General features: G+C 38.0%; 1 protein-coding gene across 1 annotated transcript; it reads left to right on the top strand.

Moving 5' to 3' along the window:
- The first annotated feature begins 4,824 nt into the window (after positions 1-4,824).
- Positions 4,825-24,880, top strand: LOC129277441 (NXPE family member 3-like). The gene is made up of 6 exons (XM_064110378.1): positions 4,825-4,908; positions 14,493-14,674; positions 15,495-16,091; positions 16,708-16,877; positions 20,470-20,525; positions 23,108-24,880. Exons 2-6 carry the CDS (start codon positions 14,525-14,527, stop codon positions 23,914-23,916), a joined length of 1,782 nt encoding a protein of 593 aa, XP_063966448.1. The 5' UTR covers positions 4,825-4,908; positions 14,493-14,524; the 3' UTR covers positions 23,917-24,880.

Raw genomic sequence — 24,880 nt, 5'->3', positions numbered from 1 at the left:
TATACATTTGTCCTATATAGGTACCTTTTAAACGCGGGGCGGTAATCAACGATCTGTAACATTGCTATGCAGTGCGGTCTCACAAAAAAGGAACCCCGTTTTCAGAGATAGATTTCACAATTATTAAACATGTTTTTACTATAAATTTAATAATGGTAAAAGTGGAACCGCATCTTTAATTTGAGACCAACAGCTTAGCAAATCATTCACGCATGGCAGATTACAAACAAATAAAGCCTATCAGAAACGATTTGCGCAGAAGCTCACGTATTAATCTGAATTCACCCTCATTTCAGGGATCAGAGAAAGAAACTGAACACAGAATACAAAAGAAATGCCAATTAGTCAATCGTCTTATAAAAGCATTGTTGTCGTATCACGAACCAATCTAGTCCAATCTTTCTGCGCAACCTGATTTTGACATTAAAATTTCAAACTCGTCTTGCTCATTAATGCGTGAAGTGTTTGTCACAAATTAGGTATCAAAATATAGAAGAATAATTGAATTGTATGATGATGTAAATGAAATATCATAATTAATTTGCCTTTGAAGAAAAAACCGTGGGAGTCCCGGTTTCCCTTTTCTTGGACGCACAGCACTGTATAGGCCTATGTACTCATAATAGGAAACTATAGTTTGAGACAAAACATTAGCTCTAAAACATTCAACATTCTACTTGACTGTTTGTAAAGCTAGGTCTAGGCTTACTAGCTCACTCAATACATCCCGCTTTCGTTAATTGTTTCATCTATCTACGGTAGATCTAGATATAGAAACTATTTTTTCTGGTTTACGGGCTTCTTCCTAAAAAATGATTCTTTGTTCCGATTCTAAGAATAACTTTCTTATTTTACATTCGATTTTGATGAAATTTTCAGCGTTTATGGTAGTTTGATTTTTCTCTATTTATTTAAATCAACATTTTTCTGGGGTGGACTTGACCTTTAAAAATGAAAATTTCGCTCGCGCTCCGTGCTTGCAGTGTTAGATAAGTGAGATAATAGTTTGAACAAGAGGAAAACAGGGTTTAAAAGTTACCATTTTCAAGTCGATATGCACAGATTCTTCTGTTCAAGATTCGAGTTTGCAGTATTTTGTATTAGCGTAATACGCATCGTGATCATGATCACAAAATTGCTTTAAAAAATCAAGTTTTCACGATGGAAAATGAACAAATTTCATGTCCGGTGGGGGGGGGGGGGGGTAGATGTCCGGGGTGGATGTCCGGGTGGAAGATGTCCGGGGGTAGATGTCCGGGGGTATATATGTCCGGGGGGTAGATGTCCGGGGTGGATGTCCGGGGGGTAGATGTCCGGGGGTGGATTTCCGGGGGTAGATATCCGGGGGTGGATGTCAGGGGTGGATGTCCGGGGGTAGATGTCCGGGCGGCACTGATAGTAATAGACCAGTTCGTAGTTACTTCTGGGACAATTTTGGTCAAATGACCTTTCATTTCTTTCATTAAGATAGGTAGATTTCAAAGCAAGATATTACGTATGCATGCCTTACATAGCGGGATGAAGAAATTGAATAGACCAGGTGACTAGAATAGCACATCAATGGACACTCTATGAAGTTATTTGTTGCATTTCTACTTTGAATGCATACTAGAGGATGTTGTACAATGTACTTGGCAAACTGTGAAATATACCAGTCATTCGTGGACGCATTTTTTTGTAGATGTGAATGAAAAACACAATTCAAAAGAATATAAGAATAATCAAGACATCGAATTTTGTGCTTATCTCATTAAATTTTAAACCACCATGTCACTTTAGTACAAATGACCTTCCTCTGATCATGCGCAGAATCTGCTGATCATGCGCAGGGTGGAACTACGAACTGGCTTAAAATGTGTTATATGTTGTTGTTGTTGTTGAATAGGATGGCGCTCTTCAATCTCTAGTTCGTATCTCTGTGCTCTCCAAATTATACGCGACAGTCGCTTTCGTTTTAGGACGTCGTCAGCAAAGGAAAGTCCATGTGACGTAAACCATGGTGACGATCATTAGCGTACCTACGAAGGAGGGAGGGGGGCAGACTGCCCCCTGACGAGTCACAACCCACGCAAGGGACGTATCTCTGCCCCCCTGACGAGCCAGAAGTGGCTCCTTTGAATTTAATGACCTTTTTTTTGTTTTTTTTATTGCTTGTCAAATTTTTTTCTGGTACGAAATCCTTTATTTGTGGTTGAAGACTTTTTTTTGCTTGTCCAATTTTTGGGCGGACGAATTTGCCCCCCCCCCCCTTTGGAAAATCCTAAGTACGCCACTGGTGACGATTAGATGAAATATTAATATAGATCAGTCACCCATCCACCAATTATATCAGTAGGTCCTACGTAATGACATATCTTCGCCGAATAGCAATTTAATACTTAGAAATATATATTTGTCAAATTGTTTAAAATGGAGAAGAATAAATTAAATCAATCAATCAATCAATCAAATAACAAACAAAGTAAATAACGCGCGTGCTGAAGAATTGTTCGTGGGAAAGGGCATGCAAGCTTATCATACACTTAGTTGCATATATCTCAAACAGACCTATAGATTTTCATAATCTTCGCCAAATAACCATTGTAAACAATGCGTGTGATAAATAGTTGTTCGTGGAAAGGACAAAGCTGGTTGCTTATTTTACAAAGTTCTATGTTTATATGTTATTATATTTTATAAATATATTTCACCTCTCTACACTTTTTTGGTTCTTCTTCTTATTGCTTTGTTTTGTTTTCATATTTCTTTCTTATTGATAAGAATTGTAACCCCTTCTTTCATGTCTTGTGTTTGAATTCTCCCCGTAAGGTTTGGCATGGTACGGTTGATACAAAAGCTCAATTTATATGATAACGGCTCCTCGAATAGCTGGGTAACTGATGAACTAGATTGAACGGTGCTTTCATTGGCCGTTTCCTCCAGCCACCTAAAACTAATCATCAGCCGTGAAGGAGACTTTCTCCAACCGTTGACCAATATTAGAATACTGGCCCCAGTATCCGATTTGCAGAAACAATTGAGAAGAGCATCCGGGCTTCCTTGTAAAAAAAAATGTTTCCTTTCAATCATTAACGTCAACTTGTAAGAGATAAAAACAAATGGATGTATTTTACTTCCTTTCTTAATTTCTTTTATTTATTATTATTGTGATTTTTTTTAAAAGATATATTTTAAGAAAGGAAGACTTGGGAAAACCTAACCCAGAGAGGTCCGGCCTGCTCCCACTTCGCGGGCCGGAGCTCTCTGGGTTGGTTAGGGAAAACCCTAAAAAATCATGATGTTCTTTAAGGGTACAATTCCATTAAAGCAGTAAAACTGCATACTTAAAAAAAACTAACCAAAACCATAGGCGGATCCAGCTTTTGGTGAAAGGGGGGGGGGGGTGCACTGCCGAGCGGCGCACATATTTTTGCACTTCACCGGCGCCATAAAAGAAAATGTTGAAAAAGGGGTAAAGTCTGACCCTGTCAAATGCTCTTTTCAAAATGTAGGATTTCCAGTCATGCCATTTCGCATGACCACACGCAGATAATATTTCCGGGGGGGGGGGGCAAGACTCGAAAATTTGGTGCACATCTCACATTTGCACATTTTTCATAGTTTTCATGAAATGTTAAGGAAAAAAAAAATGTTTTTCACAACAGCAGATCGCGAATGTGCCTCCCCCTTCCCCCCTGCTGCGTACGACCATTCCCTGAAGTCCACTTAAACATATCTCATTATAACAGAAAATAAACATCAATTTAAACATATAATCTTAAGTTCTAAAACATATATAGAGAGAGATTGAAAAACTTATTAAAGAAAGAAACAAGCAAAAAGTAACACAAATTATGCATGTTATGTGCGATTTCAAAAATCTCGTGTATTAACCCTTTTATTGCGATGAGGCCAAAACTTTTGTTTATTAATAGAGATACAAGTTTTCTTTACTATATGTATCATGAATCAACTTTCCAAAGGCGCTCGATATCACACAAAACAAACAAACTCACACAAACACACACACACATATGCATATATATATATATATATTTATATGACTCATAAGCAGGCGCGGATCCAGGATTTTCCAAAAGGGGGAGCCGGGGGTAGATAATTCAAAGGGGGGTACACTAGTGTGTTTTAACGGCATTTAACATTACAAATTTTAACTGTGCCTCTCAAAATTGGGGGGGGGGGGGGGCACGAGCCGGCTCTGCCCCCCTCCCACTTAGATCCGCCAGTGTCTCATATGCATCAGACACTGTGATATGGCCTGTATAGGCCAAGTAACCGTTCTTGACTAAATTTCTGAGGTCAACTTGAACATGTTATAAATTTGTTAATCAGGACTCCCTAGAACAATATGCCCAGGCCTACATGTTATTTTTAATATTCATCCCTTCCAAATCTTTAGAAAATAACAGTCATATTAGTGTATCGAAATGTTATGTTATGATGGATGTATCATTGGCCTGTATATTATGCGCTATATTGATATTCCCATATATATATATTTGGGCATTTTTGTTCTCAGTTTCGTTAGATTTTTTGTTAAATCAAACTGTAATTCTGTACATTCAATACTATTTAACTTTTGCATTTGCTTTCGCGATAATATGTCATCATTTTGTTCCGTTTCTGTACATGCCCCATAGGTACTGTACGCGCATGGCAGGCTGCGAAGACCTATCGAGTAATGGCGTAATCACAGCGATTTGACGAAGTACGCCCTCTAGCGTTATTAGTATACATCTCTATAGTTGGAGCTCGGTTCAGCGGCCTTTTTACGCTCTCAACACCACACCAACACCGAACACCGAACTCGAAATCATCCAATGCGTCATCAGATCTATGATCGTGTTTCATTCTTCGGAACGAAATTGAGAAGAGGAATACTGAAACATTTCTTTCTGCAGTGTCAAGGTAAGTTTGGTTCTCAAAAGGTTCTAAATTTAAATATTACATGAGATTTTTCGGTCCGATTAGTAGGACAAGTCATGAATTAATAAGGTTCTAAATTCAAATATTATTTGGGATTTGACGGTTACAAGTGGGACAGGTCATAAGCAAGTATCCAGCTATAAGGAAGCTCCTGACCCTGTTACAACTGGGCGTTGTGGCGTGCACATGTAATCCAAGCGGCAAATTGCCAATTCGTCAACTGCCAACTCGTCCACTCACCACATGGTGTAATTTCATTTAGTCTAATGCCATTCCGTCGATCAACATTTCTTCTAACAGTCATTTGGTCCAATAACCATTTGGTCCAATCATCACTTCGTCTAATCGCCAGTTTTCATTTTCTTTTCATTCATTTTGCACAATTAACACTTTAGACCACATGGTACATGGTATATGGACTAAATGGCTATCGGACCAACTGGTCATTAGACGGAATGGCATTAGACTAAATGAAAGTAGACTGCGTGGTGAGTGGACGAACTGATGGTAGACCAAATGATAGTAGACGAGTTGGCAATTGGACAAATTGGTAATAAACCATCCAAGCTATGGTGGGGAGTTACAAATTGATGCAGAGATTCGAGGTTCGAGCCCTGTATGGTCACGTCTTTCGGATGGTGACGTTAAAATAATGTCGGTCCAAGATGTATTAAACACATCTGATCGATGCACATCTATCAATGCTCAAACAGACACACATGCACCCGCACTCTTTGAATTTAACATAATATATCTTTTAGTATCTATTTGCAAAAGGAAATGCATCGCAATGTCGTTTAATTTAAAAATCACAAGCTGAAAAAATGTAAATTCAATGACCAATTGCATCTATATCTCTTCGGCTGTCTTTATTTTGAATCATTATTTCTTGCGGTGAATACGGCAGTGTTGTAGTCAAGGCTCAACCCTCCAAGGCCAAGGCTTTAATACCCGAGGCCAAAGCTTCAATACCCAAGGCCAAGGCTTCAATACCCAAGGCGAAGGCCAAGGCCTGAAAACCTCAAGGCCAAGGCGTTTTAAACTTTCGATATAATCAACTCAGCACTGGGGGATGCAAGACGTAAATTTTCCCTCCCTCCCGCCCATTTTATGATGGTTGTTAGTGGTTGGTTATAATATTGTCAGGGTCAGAGGGTATTGTTTATGCCTCTAAAAATGAAGTACACATGGTAAGAAAAAAAGATTAGGATAATTTATGGTTGTTAATAATTCTGCTGTGAATACTCAGATAATCTGTCAAAGGCAATCGTGATAATCAATCTAAATGTGATAATAGGAAAATTTTAACGACAGGTTGTTCCGAAGGTTCGTTTTGAAAACTTTTTCCAAACCTCTCGCTCGTAACACTCTCTCGCAAAAACCCTAAATATATATCTTACCATAATCAGAAATCACTTCAAAAAGGCTTTGCTCATCTTTACTCTACTTTGCTCCGCCGCCTCTCTTTTACTTGCCTCCCCATATCCTCATAACAATTGAACAGCAACGGTGTTTCTCTCCCCCTCCACCACGCTTACCCTTCCGGTTTTCTCGGCGCTTCGCCACCGATTATTTCATTTTTCGGATTAACGAACCTTCGGAACAACGAACTTTATTTCGTTTTCGGATTAGCGAACCTTCGGAAGAACGAACCTTATTTCGTTTTCGGATTATCGAACCTTCGGAACAACGAACCTTCTTTCGTTTTCGGATTAACGAACCTTCGAAACAACGTTCCTTATTTCGTTTTCGGACTAACGAACCTTCGGAAAGACGAATCTTCGGAATTACGAAGTGTAACCATACTGTTGATGGACTCGTTTTGGTTGGTTGGCTGGGCATGTGTTTGGATAGAATTGATTGCATAGGCTTGTATTAGTTGACTGGACGGGCTTGATTGGCTGGTTAGGTATTATCATAGGGATCTATGCTCTACAAGCAGGGCTTTTAGTCGATCCCCTCATTTCCAAACACGTTCTTGTTAATACGATTGTACAAATTTTCATAATTTGTCTGTAGTTGATCTGTAATTAGAATTGATATGTATTTGTGTTTATGCATTTGATGCATATTTCATTTGTAATTGTTTATGATGTACATGACGGAAGTTCAAAATGAAGTTGCTTTTGTTTGGTTGGATGGGCTTGCATTGGTTGGATAGATAGCTTGTTATGATCGGTTGGTTGTTATTATGATCATAGTGGTCCGCGCTCTCAATTTCAATTAAATTAAATTAAATTCTTTATTCATTCAAATTCAAATATGTTTAAAAAAACATATGTACAATGCAAAGAAATTAGAAATGCATAAAATGATACAGAGTAAAACATACTATAAATAAACAAAACATTGCCCTGATTAAATAGTATAATTGAATGAAAGAGAACTTGAGAAGAAAGCACAGAGGCCTTGTGAGAATTCAAACTTCTCCAAGTTGTAATTACAAGTAGTTCTTTTAGTGGATCCCCTTATTTCCAACCAAGTTATTAATACTTATGTACAAATTTTTAATTTTAGTCTGTAGTTGACTTGTAATTACAATTGATATGTATTGGCATATGTATTGGCATATGCGCATATGAAGCATATTTCAATTGTTTTTGGTTATGATGTACATGACCGAAGTTGAAAATGAACTTGTTTTTGGTTGGATGGGCTTGCATTGGTTGGATGGATGGGCTTGTTATGATTGGTTGTTTGGTTATGATCATAGGGATCCACGCTCTACAAGTAGTTCTTTTTGAGGATCCCTTCATTTCCAACCAAGCTGTTGTTAATACTATTGTACAATTTTTTACATTTTCTCTGTAGATGACTTGTAATTACAATTGATATGTATTGGCATTGTTTATTTATGTATATTTGATTTATGTTTGTGTTTGGTAATGATGTTCATGATGAACTTAACCCTAAAATGGCCGGGGGGGGGGTTGAATCAACCCCCTTCAACATTTTCTGTGATCATTACGCCGCACGAAATATTTTGACCGCGCCACTCGCAGAGTTAATACTTTTAAGTCTCGCGCATCTTTTGAGACCAAATTTACGACGCCCGGGTACGCGGTTCCGAAATTACGCAACATTTTGTAAGTGCATGTCAGACCAAAAATTGTTCCAAAACGTGATTTTGTGTACAAAGTCAATGTACATGTAAATTGAGTTTTCTCATCTTATTCATAAAGATATGATTATTTTTACTTTTAACAGCTGAAAGCAATTGATTTTAGCATAATTATGCTTCAAAAAGGTTGTGCAATAAATCTGGTGAAAAAAACAAAGAATAAAAAGTTGAGAAACAAAGAAATACATAAGAAATTCATAAAACAATAAAATACATAAGAAATTGATTTCCAAACCGCAGTTTTTCAATTGCCATGGCTAAGAATGCTACAAAGAATATTTTTATTAAAAATTAGCATTCTAGGAGCTTTATTTAGTGAATTAGAGCAAAAAGTATGATTTATGCATACATTAGCATAATTAATTCATATAAAATAAAATCTCATTATTTTTGAAAATTTTACCATACAGCCTTGTAGATTACATCGCACACTACCAGCGTGCAAATTTTTGCAGCGCTCGCGCGATTGGCGGCCGAGATCTCAGGGGGGGGGGGTGAATCTACCCCCCCCCCGGCCACAGAACAGCTAAAATATTAAGCCCGTCCTAGTTAGGGTTAAACTTGTTTGGTTAGTTGGTTGGATTGACTTGCATTGGCTGGTAAGACGGGCTTGATATGGTTAATTGGCTTGTCTTTTTCTTGTTGACTAGATGGGCTTGTTATGATTGGTTGGGCTTGATATGGTTGGTTGGGCTTGTTTTGGTTGGCTGGATGGGCTTGCATTGGTTGGTTGGATGGGCTTGTTATGGTTGGTTGGTTGGGCTTGATATGGTTGTTTGGGCTTGTTTTGGTTGGTTGGCTGGGATTGATTTTGGTGTTTGGCCTGATTACTGAGTCTTTTTTCTTATATCGGTCAAATTTCAACGCTAAGGGGAGGCACTGTAAACTAATTATGTCAAGAAAATCGGGAGAGAGGAACCCAATTTTCCAAAGTCTCCTGGTTTGCAAGTCCGGCTGGATGTCTTCTGGCAGGTTCCCCTTCCAAGAATTTACGTTCAGGTCTTGAAGCTCCCCCAATTTTATTTCACACACATGAGATAATCTTGTATTGAATAGATGATAAATGTATAAAGAGTGGAATCCGCATCCCATGAAATACCTGTCCTGGGATCCCGTTGGATCTCTTCCTTTTGGGAGGTCACGTGACCCGGTTTCCCCTTAAAATCTTGTTGATTGCGGCTTTATGAATATTGTTTAGAAACTGTGTCCCTGTTAACAAATTGTAAATGTCGTTTCAATGATTGTGGGAAAATCCCCCAGAGTCAATAAAAGTTGAGAAACCTCAATGATAATGATAATAACAACACCAATAATAATGATAATAATAAATATTGAATTATTTATTGTTGTTATTATTATTTCACAATTAAATATCTATAACATGGCAGAATTAGAACATGTTGCCTATTTTCATTTCTTGGTAGGGTTCACTAACTCTTGAGCATGCATCTCTCTCTCTCACTCTCTATATAAATATGTATGTGAAAGCAATAAATGGTTACAAATGACGCAGAGTTACACGAGGTTCCAAGCTTTCGGCACTTGACGTTCCTACGTATTTTCTTTGTTAAATGAAACTTGCCAAAATTTCTTGCCAAATTTGTTCACTTGAAATACATAATAAACTGTGCTGAAGAATGTACTGATGTATTAAGTGAGCTGTGATATCCTTTTTCATCTTGTTCTCATAACATATTTTCTTTTCGTAATATTTATGACGTGTCTTTTGAACATTTATTCGAGAAGAATATCGATCTTCACCAACAAAAACTTTTGAATAATCTTCAAAATATTGAGTACATGTATTCTGATCATTTAAATCACAGTCTTGATGTTTAAGATTGTAAATATTACTTAGATGATGATTTTCCATCAAAGACTCATGAATGTAAAGAAAGAAATTAGTATTAATCATTTCAATTCTCGAATTCTCTCAAAAAAAAATTGATGTAACATCTGACTTTATATTTTAACTGAATTTGTCTATTTATGGATTTTCAGAAACTTGGATCCAGTTAAAAAGTGTACAATACACAAAGAACTTATTTTTTTATTCAATTACAAGGTTTAAAGTTCTTATTTACATATGTAGTATTATTCTTATTCACAATGATTAATCTCTAATAAGAACTATATTACTACAGATTTATGAACTTTTATTAACCTTTTATCTAAAAAAAAAAAACACACATTATTAATCTCTGTATCATTGACCTTGTCCGGGGTGGATCCAGCTTTCGCAAATAGGGGGGGGGGGCGAAAAAAATCACCCACATTTCCCCCGATCGGACGCTAAAAGTTGATTTTTGTTTCTTTCTTTTAAGGGGTATTCCTAACAGTCACTTATTAGCTATATTATTATGAAACAACATGAATATATGACAATATCATGAGCTCTATTTAAATAGTGCGAGCGAATTTCGAGCTATTTTTTTTTGAAATTTCATGTATTTTAATTGTCCTGAAAAATGCACATTCTGGGCAATGTTTGTGATCCTGAACAATATTAGATGCGTATGTAATTATATGATAACTGCGAGCAGAAATTTTTAATATGCGTTCTGGCCTGATCGAAAAGGAACCTGTTATGTTTGCAGTTAGCCATGAGGACGATATATTTATTATCAATTAAATAATGCGAGCGCGAAGCGCGAGCTGAAATTTTTTTAACATTCGACCTAAAGAATGGACATTCTAAGCACTTTTGGTAATCCTGAAGAGGGTAGGTATATAACTAAACAATGCTAGCGCGTAGCGCGAGTGGAAAATTGAGATTTAGACCTAAAACGGGACACTCTATTTATGTTTTATAAATATTTAAAAGGATGGGTAATTGGGTATCGCTCTACCCACATTAATAATGCGAGGGCGAAGCGCGAGCAGAAAATTTTGGATATTCTGATCTGAAACTGTTTTAGATTGAGAACTAGAATCTGGTCATTTCAAATTTCATTTTTTAATTCCTAAAAATCAAAAATGCGAGCGGGAAGCACGAGCTGAAATAGATTTTGATATTCCGATATTTCTTTCTGAAAAAGGGACAATTTATCTATGAATTCACAAAAATGTTATTATCTAATTCAAAGATCTAATAAGCCTAATGAGAGCGCGAAATTTTTTGACATTAATTAACCTCAAAACTAGACATTTTAAGCATCTTAGTAATTATGAATAGGATGCATTGTTTAATATATTTTTAACAATTAATGCGAGCGCAAATCGCGAGTCGAAATTTTGTTTATAAACTTTCATGAAAATAGGATTTTGAGTAGTGTATACATTATCAATCAAAATGCGAGCGCTCAGCGCTTGCTGGTTTTGACAATCAAACCTGAAAAAGGCTATTTTGAGAACTTTATGGAATACAGTCATAAGGAGAATAGGTAATTGGCAAATCAAATAGTGCTAGCGCGCAACGCGAGCTAAAATGATTATACTCAGACAATAAAATGGACATTTTACAGAGCACTTTTTTAAAATCAATTTGTAAATAAAAAAATAATAATAATGAAAGCTCGCCGTCCGAGCTGAAAATTGTTTGGAATATTGACTTCAAAACTTTATTTTAAACTCCATATCATCCTATTGAGCAAACTATACAAGGTGTGTCTCATCGAGCATGCAATGTGAGCATGAAGCGCTAGCAAAAATTTCATATTGTGACATGAAAGATATTTTTTTTTCAATTTTCCAAGTCTTCCCCTCACATTATCTTATTTTTTCCTCTTCTTTTTTTCTCCTCTCTTTTCCCTTCTGTTTTTTTATATTTTCCTCCTTTCCCTCTTTTTCTTTTTTGCTCCACCAATAGGGGGGGGGGGGCGGGCCCCTTACCCCCCCCCCGTCTGGATTCTCCCTAGCATTATTCATAAAACATCAAGAAACCTCTAAATTTTTGTGTACCCAGGAAAAAAAAATCCGTCGAGCTCTCCTCCACGTGGCTAAATGTGCATAGAATGTAGGCAGATCATCTAGTCCATAATGTAGTACAGAAAAAAAAATCTTTCAATATGTACAGTATATAAATGCTTTAAAGTAAATAATAACAATCTAGACGAAAAAAGTACATAACTTTTAAGATGAGATCATGGAATAAAAATGTTTTAATTCATTTCCTTGTAATTATTAAAACAGTACAAGTTTTTGTTTATAAAATATATCATGCCAATTTTCTTAAACCTTCATCTGAATCTAAATTTAAGCACGGGCCCCCAAGTTGTGGGCCCAAAGTGTTTGAAACTCTCAAAAATTGAATTAAATAAGAGTGATTTACATTATTCAATGTAATAACGAAACTTGGATTGAGAGGTTTTTTGACGAGTGCTGAAAGAAAGCTCATATCTATGTGTTCAATTGACTATATCGCATGAAATTTATGCCAGTTATATAAAGTAAATGCTAGTTTGCGATTATAGTTATATGATTTGGTAATTTTTACATTGTACTCATTTAAAGTGTCATTAACATTGCTGTGGGACAAGCTGTAGAACACGACATTAAATAATGTGCCGAATGATATATCCCAGCACAAATAATATTACTTTCGATTTTGGGGGATAACTTTTTTTGTTTAATCTATGTCTCAGGACCCATGGGGGAGCTGCTCGTCTGTGACGTCACAAAATCCGATGTAACATTTCTAACTCAGATATCCTTTGACGGATTTTCATAAAACCTTCACCAGTCTTATTTTTATTAAAACCAATTTATCATCAGTGTGGTATTGCCCCTTCATAACCACTATGGGCATGCAGCGGCGTAACAGGGGTCGGTGGCCAGGGGGGGGGGGGGGGGTCAAGAGCCAAAAATTTCCCGGTCATATCATGGTATGAACAGGCGTAATGGTGTAATGAGGCGACTATTTTGAGAAGGCCAGAATATATCTTTTTAAAAAGTTGCGAGCGACCGAAGCGAGCGAGCAAAAATTTTCACCTTTTTAATACAAAAATCAAATTTTGTGATAGATTTTGACATGATATCCAGAGAATTATATATTTCATTCTTCTCTCTTTAGATTCCTTTTTTGTCACGGTGGTCTGTACGCCACTGTGAACAGGATTCTTTGCGGCAGTAGCGTGAAGAGTAAAAAAACAAAACAAAACAAAAAAACAACGAGGGGCGCAGTATAGCACATGTGCTAAAAAGCTGCTTTATATATAAGTCCCGAGCGAGCGAAGCGAGCGAGAAAAAAATCAACTTTTCATGAGAATCTAACTTTGAGCTATTGTTTGACATTATTTTCAGTAATTAATATCATATCCTTCAATTTTCCTTTGCTTTTCTTTCCTCCTTTTTTTTGTTGTTCTTGTCTGTATAACTTTTTGGGGCCATGGCTCAACCCTTCCATACGCGTTTGGGGTCCGGGGCGGAGCCCCCGGAACTTCTTGATATCAAAGCCATTTAAACCTCGCAGATTTCTGCAATTTTAATCAAATCGCGGGCATATACAGAATATAGCTTCTACACAACACATTTATTAAACCCAGTTGCATAATGAACCAAATATTTTGAGGGGGCAAAACATAGCAATGTGGGAAAATTTTGTAAAAAGTCGCCAGCGTGCAAAGCGAGCTGGAAAAAAATTGCCTACTGAAATTAAATTCTAATTATGTGATAGATTTTTCCATTATATTCAGCAAATAACACATTTCATTGTTTCCATTCATTTCATTATACGTTGTCTCCTATAATTTTTTTTAATTTCCTCTTGGGTGTGGAACCACGACCCCCCCCCCCTCCTCCGGTATATGCCAGTGGTTGAACGGGGGCGTTATAGAGCCATTTGAAGGTTATAGATGAAGAGCCCCCTACTGCGTGGGGTCTGGGGCAAAGCCCCGGTAGCTTATTTGCATAAAATTTAGCAAGCTTATAGCACAATGTTGTATGCAGTCCATCTTTCTTCCCGCTCGTTAATTCCAATCATCGGCAGCCCGGTCGTGTTATTGTTTTTATTTCCTTGTCCCTTTTCTTTGTTTTCCAATTTAGCTTTTGAATAATTACATTCTACCTTCGTTTCCCACTATTGTTTGCCATTTTGCCATTTTTAAATTTATTTCCCACCGTGCTATTGCATTACATAGGCCTAGTTCTTCTTCCGTACATTTTCCCGCTTTCCTTCCTTTCCCATTAAAAAAGTTTTTTCTTCGTTTTCTTTTCACTTTTCTCTTTCCCTTTCCTCCTTTCCTTTTCCCCTTTCCTTCCCCTTTTCCTTTCTTTCTCCCTCCTTTTTTTCTTTTTCCCGTTTTTCTTTTATTTTCCCGGTGAAATCCCTCAGGGGGGCAACTTGCCCCCCCCCCTGCCCCCCGCCTGTTACGCCACTGTGGGCATGACGGGTAGGACCTACCCTCTCAATAAACATTTACTCAATTTGGGATTCCAAAGGTCGCGCATGATTACATACATGTACTCACCATATTTCCCCCAATCTGTTTTACTGTATACTCTGCAGACATTCATGTTGGCAAACATCTAACGTCCATTATGATGTCGAAGAGGGCGCTAAAGTATTTCTTACTCCCACTTCTGTGTTCATTTCTTCCTGCCTTAACAATAATACATTTGCCAAAGACGGGCAACCACTACACCCGTATGTTTCACTTCAACAAAATTCAACCATTAAGAGAATTTCAGGTAAGTATAAAAGGGATTTGTCCCCGATTTGTCCTATCGTAAGTGGTATTAATTGAAATTAAATTAAGTTAAAGGGGAATGAAACCCTTGGGACAGAAAAATCAAAGAATAAGATCAAAGAGAAAAATCAGACAAATAATGAGACAGTTATTGCAATCACTGCTATACGGAGATCCTGCCATTGGCAATGCGGCAAAGATGTGTGAGTCACAAGTGAACTACTTTCCCTTTGATGGACTACAAAATACCCCCCAAATGTCTTTTTTTGCCCTTTCATATGGTCATACAAGTTTTTAATCCGTAATGTATTCTTTGAAAATATATATTACATGCCCTCCTATAGAAAGAATATATGATATACTGAAAGATGTGAGAAAAGAGGCAGCTTAAGTAAAATATATACAAAAAGTAATAGGAAAGTTGTTCACATGTGACGTCACACATCTTTGTCGCATTTCCAATGGGGGGATATACATTACAATAATGATCTAAACTTCAAATGCTCATAACTTTCTTATCATTTATTCATTATTTCTCAAATTTTTGTTGATCTGTTTCTTTGATTTTTTTTGTTTTCGCACAAGCTATCTTGTTCCAAAGGTTTCTTTATTGGAATATTTTATCCATGAATGTATAATTTTTAATATCGAATAACGAAAAAGCACACTCTTAGGAAAAAATGAACCCCATGAAGATTTTGAAAAAAGAATTGATATTGATTAAAGGGGGTATCTCTTTTCGCATCTGATTTGAATTATATTTAACTTCCTCTTTAAGGGGTACTTATAAAAATACAAACTGTGATTTATTCGTTTTCTAGGACAAAGCAGGACCCAAGGTATTGCAAAAAGATTCGCTGAATAATTCTCGAAATCCCTTTTGCCCTAGTCTTTCGGCAAGGCAAAAACACAGACACTATACCTACAAGGACCACATTCCAAGTCAAATATCTTGGAAAAGTTTGCTCGACATGACTCATCCGAATTTCACATCATTTCACATCACCAAAACAAATCGGAACAATGCTTTTAAGTATTTCGTCTGCGATGAACTTCGGCTGATCATTCAAGCCCGGAATGGGATAAACGAGAGCAAGACTTACGGGGGAGACTATTTCCGCGCCAAAATATATACAAAAAATTCAACTTTCCAGGCAAGCTCGATGTCAGACGGCGAAGTTGTTGACCATGGTAACGGGACGTACAGCGCCCTCTTTACCTTGAAGTGGGCAGGTTTGGTTAACATTCAGGTTACCTTAGTTCATACAAGTGAGGCCAATTATGTACTTCGGAGATTTCAGAAAGAAGAAGTTATCAGGATAAAATACCAAGGTCGATTTTATTCCAAAGAATCGAAGAAGTCTAAGGAAACATACTGTAACATGGACCTCAAAGTGCTCCAAAAGACTACAGCAAAGGTAAAAAACTAAATTGTTTCGAATCATAGCAAGCCTAACTTTATTGGCCCCGGGATATGGCGTATGGTCTAGAGTTAGAGAATAGGGTGACCAGTGGTGGACCGTGACCCGAAGGAGACAAATGATTGGAGGGGCACTGTATTCTTTGTGAACAATGCTGTGCCCCTCCAATGCTTTGTCTCCTCCGGGTCACGGTCAGCCGTGCACTGAGGGGGGCGTAGTGTAAATCAACGTTCTCCAGAGTTATTGTATGACATTATGTATAATTTCTCACTCACACTATGTATATAAGTTCTCTCGGTAACATTGTTCGCTGCCACAGGAGTGAATGTATTATATTTTTCGCCCATAAAGGTTTGGAAGGCTTTCTGTCTGTCCTATATCATGAGAAAAAAATATTTATTTTGGTCCAAAGGCTGCAACAGGTAATCCTCCATTAACTAAGCTTTAATCTATAACCTCAAACCAGCAAGAATACCGGATACAGCAATGACATTTCAATTTTTTTTAATCTTTAAAGAAGGGTAATTTCCTAACCTAAAGAAAGGTGGTCGTCCAAACAATGATAACATCGTTCACTTTCTTTCTCTGTTTTTATTTTATTCTGTTTGTTTAGAAGAAAGTAGAGACCGAAAGTTGTAACTTCACCGACACAAGAACCGGTGCCCCTTGGTTTTGTGTCAAGCCACAGGATTTTCCCTGCAGCGATTATGTAATGCATCACGGCGCGGGGTCTGCACTGTCTAAGAGAGATACATCGAATATTGAACGACTTTCCTTTACCTGGTAATCATTCTTCGATGTCTGGAGCTTTATATATAGGTTCAAACTTGTTGTCGTATGTTGTCTGTGACCACATCATGGCGATGTAGCCTAATGTAAGATTTCGGACTACATCAATAATGAGCGTGCATGTCTTAATCGGAGTGTTGGCTGGGGCGTGGGTAATTTTAATTGTTTTCAGACCTTGGAAGCGTTTCATGATGTCGGAGGACTTGTCGGAGGTATTATCGGACAAGTCCTGTTTTATCCGACAGTTACCTTGGTAACAAAGATACTCAGCCGATCAAAATCAAGGAATGTTTTCAGACCTGACAACTTTTCGGACAGACATGTAGTGCCTATTGGACCTCAGTGAACGGAAGCCGCCTTTCCCAAAAATAATGAAAATTATCATGGCTCCATATAGTACCAGTCACATTTGCTCTCCGGCGGGCGTAAGGCAAGTCGAAAACAGCCGTTTTAACATTCTTGTAATAATAGTTACATATAGGTGGTATTAATAAAACGGCTGTTTTCGACTCGTCGTACAGCCGCCATACAGCAAATTATGACCAGCGCCAATCCCCTCATCTCCCTTCCTCATTGGCACTGGTTAGAAATTGGGAGTTTTGGGAAAGAGAGTTTCCATTAACCAAGGTCCAATCTAGACTAACAAAAATGTTGATTAAACGCTCCCCAGGGGGGAAGTAGCAAAAAGCGATACGGTTAAACGCAACTAAAAGCAAAAAAAAAGAAAAATAAATTAATAAAAAAATAATAATTGTGCGCATTTAGTTGGTTGAAAATGAAGTTGCGTATGATTTTTAGAGTTACGTTTGATTGCAACTCGTTTTGCAACAGGTCACCCAACGAACGTAGAGGGCAGCAACCCTTAAAAAAATTTTAAGTGGGGGTACATTTTTTAATTTTTTGTTTTAAATAATACATTTTCTTCCTCTTTCAAATCAATAAGTTTACAATCACATTTCATAAAAATCAAGACACTGTATCCAAAATAAGAAATGTATCAATGAGATTACAAATTTTCAGAATTATTATAAATGAAATTAACTGCCCAATTTCTCTTTCAAGCAAATGTGAAGGCAAAAAAAAGAGAAATTATATGAATCGACAAATAAAACAGACTTTGTAAAAGATTACTTTTTCCCTTAATAGAATAGAAATAATATCTTTCGCACATAATTGTACGAGAAAAAAACGAATAAAAGATTATTTTAAAAGGTTAATTAGAGGAAGGTTATTCTGCCTAAAAACACTCACCTCACCCCCATATCCCCTCCCCTTTTCATCACTCTCCCCAAACACTAACACATGACCACTCCAAAAGTCACCACCGCCCACAACCCCCCCCCCCCTTCCCACGTCACAAAACTCACACAGCCATCTACACACGTACACCCATACACTATACATCCTGCTCTGATATATCTGTATTCAACAAATTAACAAAAAACAGAAACAAAATGAAGCAACCAATAAATCCATATTATTCAGAAAGGTATGCAATGATTTGTTCCCATTTTCTTAAGTGCACCCCAGCTTCCCTTTTTAAACGCTATTTCATATTCCGTATCTATTCTTTAATCAAATGTGCCACTTTCTGTACAGTTGGCAATATTCCCTGTTTTCTTGAACTAAAAATACTATATTAAAACTAAAAATATAATACAATTTATTAAAGATACTCTTGTAGTATTTCCAGATATTCCCATGAAAATTGTTTTCCAACTGTAAGTGCCAAGTTCATTCAGTTAAAATATTTTACTCATCTCTTCCCATAATCGCTTTGTTTCAGGACAATAAAAAATAAATGTTAGTAACACTCAATTTCTTTTTTTACAAAAGGAACAAAAATGATCTGTCTCAAAACCAAATTTAAAAAGTTACTTTTCGGGCACACACCACTAAGTATTTCCTCATAGACTCATGTGTTAAAATCGTCAAAAATAAGTCTTAATAATGACACCATCCAAACCTTTATCATTTGGTAGTTCATCCAATATCCTTCAAACGCTAAAAATATGAAAAGGGGGTTTTCAGCGTTTTTCGCGCTACAGGGTCTCAAACCCATACTATACTACAGTCACAGTGCTCACGTGGTTTCTTGGGCAACTAATTAAGTTCCCATAAAATCCAGCATTGACAAACTACTGCTCTCCCATGGGACTGAACAGATCCAATACTAATCCCTGTCTATGCCCATATGAAAAAACTGTTCAGATACACCGTTAATTTTATATGAATATTTTTCTAACCAATACGGGTCTAAAGGGGAATCCTTAAATAGCTGGATCCCATTAGTGGTGTGCGTCCTTCAGTGGATATAGCCCCTTGTAATTGTTTGTATTGCCCCCCGTTTGCTGTGTGTTGCTGCCATTTACGTTCGTTGGGATCACCCTTGCAATCCTTCATGTAGGTTGTCAGCACTGACAATCTTCACTTTTCGCTCAACGACGGAAACGGACTTCGACGATGCTAGTTGATTTTGGAGGAGATTGTTAGGCCTGTCGTAAAAAGACTGTCCTGCAACGCAAGTTGTATGACATGAGAAAATTTTGAATTTTCGCAACCACAACGGGGACATTAGATCCTCGGTTCGTGTGCAAAATTATAGTTGCTAGCAGTGGCGTACCTAGGATTTTCCACAGGGGGGGCAAAACCGGTCTTCGATCACAAATAAAGGATTTCGTACCAGAAAAAAATTGACAAGCAAAAAAAAAAAAAAAAAAAAAAGTCTTCAAGCTCGTCAGGGGGGCATTAAAGGTCTTAAAGTTCGTCAGGGGGGCAAAAAAGGTTTCTCAGGCCCGTCAGGGGGGCAAAGATACGTTTTTGCATGGGTTGTGACTCGTCAGGGGGGGCAGAGTGCCCCCCCTGCCCCCCCCCCCGTAGGTACGCTAGTGGTTGCTAGTATGGTAACAGCGACATCTCCGATTTAAGACAATTTTTACAACCATCAAGAGCGAAATGATTGTTGTCGTAGAGCTCGGGAACGCCTCTGTAATATTATGGAGCAACAGTCAATCAGCACGCCTCTAGCATGTCTAGATAGATTCTTATTATTGCACGCACTGTACAGGGAACCTATGCCCAAAAAATTGTTTTAGCTTTTCTCATTAAAACAATATTTTCATAAAAATGAAGGTCTATAATGTATTTAGGTTTTGAAATAGAATATGATAATCATCACCACCTCGGTATAATTTCCTTACAATGTAAGAATAATTAGAAATCTGATCCCCGTTTCGGGGTAAAGTAAAGCACAATGCCTTAGGGCATATGTCTTTCACATTGAGTGAGAGATGGCTTGCCGTTTGTGTAGCCCGGAGCGGCCGGGGGCAGTCAAATGTATTGCTGTACACATGCGTGACCAAATTATTTCCAAAACCCCCTAAACGTGTTTTACCTCTGTGTGCAAAATAACCCCCTAAACAAGTTTTTCGCGGGCCTTATTTACACAGTTTGGCCACTAAACAAGTTGTCGCCAGAAGCTTGGAGAAAAAACATACCCTAATCACGTTTGGCTAGTCTAAAAAAAAAAACTTGGGAAAAAAATAACCTAAAGTATTAAATTTGTATACTATCTGTACAATCACAGGAAAGACCAAAGGATAACTGGATCTGAAAATAGCATTGTAGTCCATCATATGCCAGGTAAGTTGATGATGATGATATTACTAATAATAACAAATGATATAAAATGTTGATTTAACCGAAGTATGTTATGTATTTATGCATGTTTTCTCACCATCTTTTCGACGGAAGATACCAAGGTTGTAGCATGATATTATTATTTTTTTAAATAATGACCGAGCCTACATGTATAGTCATAAGCAAAATTTGTTTAAATCATTTTTATCTCATATTGATATCAACCCTTTTTGCCAGAATATGCTTTTCACACTGCACTTTTTGTCCTAAATTGGTGGGGCTAAGGGGGGGGGGGGGGTCTTAGCCCCACCAATTTCCCGGGGTTAAGCTTAGCCCACTTCGTTTTCACACTACGTTACTTTTAGCAAAGTGGGCTAGCACGGTAAATAGTACGGTACTATTATGCTTTTCACACTGCACTTTTTGTCCTAAATTGGTGGGGCTAAGGGGGGTCTTAGCCCCACAAATTTCCCGGGGTTAAGCTTAGCACACTTCGTTTTCACACTACGTTTTAGCAAAGTGGGCTAGCACGGTAAATAGTACGGTACTATCTGGCCCTGCAAAAAAGCAGGGTTAGCCGGCATATTGCGGTGCTAAGAGATGCAGTGTGAATCGAAACCGGGCTAAGGAAAGTGGGGCTAAGCATTAGCCAATCACAGAAGTCGAAATTGCACGTTAATCGCGCTTTGTATGGTAAAATCATCAATATTAATGAGCTGTGTGATTGCCCGGGGTTAAGGCGTTAACCCCGGCTAAGCAAATAGTACGGGGTTAAGAAAGACAGTGTGAATCGAAAAAAAGATAGTATGGGGTTAAGGATAGTCCGGGGTTAAGGATAGTATGGGGTTAAGGAAATGCAGTGTGAAAAGCATATATCTGGCCCTGCAAAAAAGCAGGGTTAGCCGGCAATTGCGGTGCTAAGAGATGCAGTGTGAAACGAAACAGGGCTAAGCATTAGCCAATCACAGAAGTCGAAATTGCACGTTAATCGCACTCTGTATGGTAAAATCATCAATATTTATGAGCTCTGTGATTGCCCGGGGTTAAGGCGTTAACCCCGGCTAAGCAAATAGTACGGGGTTAAGAAAGACAGTGTGAATCGAAAAAAAGATAGTATGGGGTTAAGGATAGTCCGGGGATAAGGATAGTATGGGGTTAAGGAAATGCAGTGTGAAAAGCATATATCTGGCCCTGCAAAAAAGCAGGGTTAGCCGGCTATTGCGGTGCTAAGAGATGCAGTGTGAAACGAAACAGGGCTAAGCAAAAGCGGGGCTAAGCATTAGCCAATCACAGAAGTCGACATTGCACGTTAATCGCACTCTGTATGGTAAAATCATCAATATTTATGAGCTCTGTGATTGCCCGGGGTTAAGGCGTTAACCCCGGCTAAGCAAATAGTACGGGGTTAAGAAAGACAGTGTGAATCGAAAAAAAGATAGTATGGGGTTAAGGATAGTCCGGGGATAAGGATAGTATGGGGTTAAGGAAATGCAGTGTGAAAAGCATATATCTGGCCCTGCAAAAAAGCAGGGTTAGCCGGCTATTGCGGTGCTAAGAGATGCAGTGTGAAACGAAACAGGGCTAAGCAAAAGCGGGGCTAAGCATTAGCCAATCACAGAAGTCGAAATTGCACGTTAATCGCACTCTGTATGGTAAAATCATCAATATTTATGAGCTCTGTGATTGCCCGGGGTTAAGACGTTAACCCCGGCTAAGCAATAGTACGGGGTTAAGAAAGACAGTGTGAATCGAAAAAAAGATAGTATGGGGTTAAGGATAGTCCGGGGTTAAGGATAGTATGGGGTTAAGGAAATGCAGTGTGAAAAGCATATATCTGGCCCTGCAAAAAAGCAGGGTTAGCCGGCTATTGCGGTGCTAAGAGATGCAGTGTGAAACGAAACAGGGCTAAGCAAAAGCGGGGCTAAGCATTAGTCACAGAAGTCGAAATTGCACGTTAATCGCACTCTGTATGGTAAAATCATCAATATTTATGAGCTCTGTGATTGCCCGGGGTTAAGACGTTAACCCCGGCTAAGCAATAGTACGGGGTTAAGAAAGACAGTGTGAATCGAAAAAAAGATAGTATGGGGTTAAGGATAGTCCGGGGTTAAGGATAGTATGGGGTTAAGGAAATGCAGTGTGAAAAGCAGTTTCCTTTCGATGTATTCAATAGTATTGTGCCAGTCGAATGGAAATCGCAGGGTAGGCTGCTGTTTCAATTTGTCCAGGTTCCACAAATATTAATGGAGTCTGGAAATGCACCAAACTTTTGGGCAAGCAGGCTACTCGTTTAAGAAATTAGGCATAAAATTCCTGCCGTGCTATGTAAATGAAATATACAAAACAATGGTTTCGAAGAAACTGTATTTCATATCCCAGCACATCCATCTCCTGTCTTGTTTTGTGTTCTGAATTTGCCATATTACTATTGTTCCAAATCAGATTTCGAAATCCATATAAGTGTCGAAATAATGGAAATGGAATTAGTCTAAAATCGATATTGAAATATAGATTGACATAACTTTCAAATAATTGTAATCATTTACGGTTTATAATTTTTTATGACGTTTTTTCCACGGTGATAGGTAAAGAGTCTGTCGTACACAGTGGGGCAGTAAACCATCTTCCAGCTTGCACACCGAAGATTCAATTCGGAACACCACAAGTTGCTGGCTTTTACTGGGGAAAGAATTGGCTCTCGGCAGATTGTGGCATGCATACATTTAATAAATCGCGAGCAATCTCGCTCTTAAGAAATAAAACGGTGCACTTGTTAGGGGATTCTACCATCCGACAGCTATTTGAATTTTATGTAGAATTATTCGAATTGGAAACAGGTTCCAAGTTGCTCCCGTTGTGGTACTACGGACCGACAATCGTCAAAGACAGTAAAAACAACATAACATTCCACTTCCAGTTTCATGGACTTCCAAATGGGAGAGGCGCATGGGGAAATATTTCAAATTTTGAGTACATAGCAAATATCATCGATCGTATTAAAGGAGGGGAGAACACTATTTTTGTTTTGACGTTGTGGGCGCACTTTACTCCTCACCCTCCCCTATACTACGAAGCTCGTGTAGAGTCTATGTTAACGTCTATAAGACGCCTTCATGTTCGTAGTCCTAGAACTTTGGTCATCTGGAAAAGTGCAAATACGAGAGAACATGGCCGATTGGATCACCTCCTTAGAAACAGTGACTGGACAGCGAGGGATCTGGATAGAAGGATGCGAAACAAAGTTTTCGCATATGAAAATATCGGGTTCATGGACGCCTGGGACATGACAAATGCGCAGTTTGAAAAACACGCACTCCATCCTATCGGATCGCACGTTGAAAATCTCAGCAATAAACTGTTATCATATGTTTTAAATCACGATAAAAAGGAATGATATATGCTTTTAAAATCTTTCTTTCAATAATCATCAAACGACAAAAGAGATTTGAAGGAATTAATTTATACGATTAAGAACGAAATTTGTTGAGTTAATCCAGGCTAGAGGAGGCATGACCTTGCAATATTTTTATGGTTTCTTGTCAATTCGAGGGTGGTGATTCCAAATCTGAATGATGTCATTTTCCGCATATTGGCGAAATCCAGTATGGCTGTCAAAATATTCAAATTACCCAGCATGAAAATTAGAGAATTGCCTGCACATTGGCTACAAAATTAATGTAATTGTGTTGCAGGAGTGAAAAACAAATTTAAAAATATTTTTGAAAAAATGAAACATTTTTGTTAATAATCATGTTTTCAGACAGGAGCCCAGTCATAGAACACAATCTCATGCACTAATAGTGCTCTTGTCTTAAAACTATTCCCCCCCCCCTTAATATCCTACATAATAGAGTGTACGGGGGTCTATGGCGACCATTTTTATGAATATAAAGAAAATAATTATTTTGAAGAAAAAAAAAATCATTTTTTCAGAGAGTATTTCACTCCTGCAACACGCGTTTTTATAGAAAATGTGTGAGTAATTTTATGATTTTCATGGGTAGGCCTAATTTCCATATTTTGGCGGCCATATAACTTTTTTGTCAATTTGCGGAAAATGCTCAAGGTTACACTAGTGGCATCATTCAGATTCGGAATCTGCACCCCTGAGAAACCATACAAATTATTGTACTATGAAAAACAAGGTTTGGTTAAGGAGCTCCTTGGTTTGGTTCACTTTCTATGGGGCCTAGCCTGGACTAAGTGGGATACATATTTTCAGCAGGCCTATGTATCTATTGCTGATCTTGAATATATTGATATATCGTAAAGAATAGAAAATAACCTGCTGACAGAATGGGAAGTATGTTGTATCAAGGGCCGCAGAACAGTTTTGAAAGTTTGGGGGGGGGGGCTGC

Source organism: Lytechinus pictus, chromosome 15 (assembly GCF_037042905.1).
Source record: "Lytechinus pictus isolate F3 Inbred chromosome 15, Lp3.0, whole genome shotgun sequence".
Lineage (NCBI taxonomy): Eukaryota > Metazoa > Echinodermata > Echinoidea > Temnopleuroida > Toxopneustidae > Lytechinus > Lytechinus pictus.
Note: the sequence above shows the minus strand (reverse complement) of the source record. Positions and strands in the feature narration are given on the sequence as shown.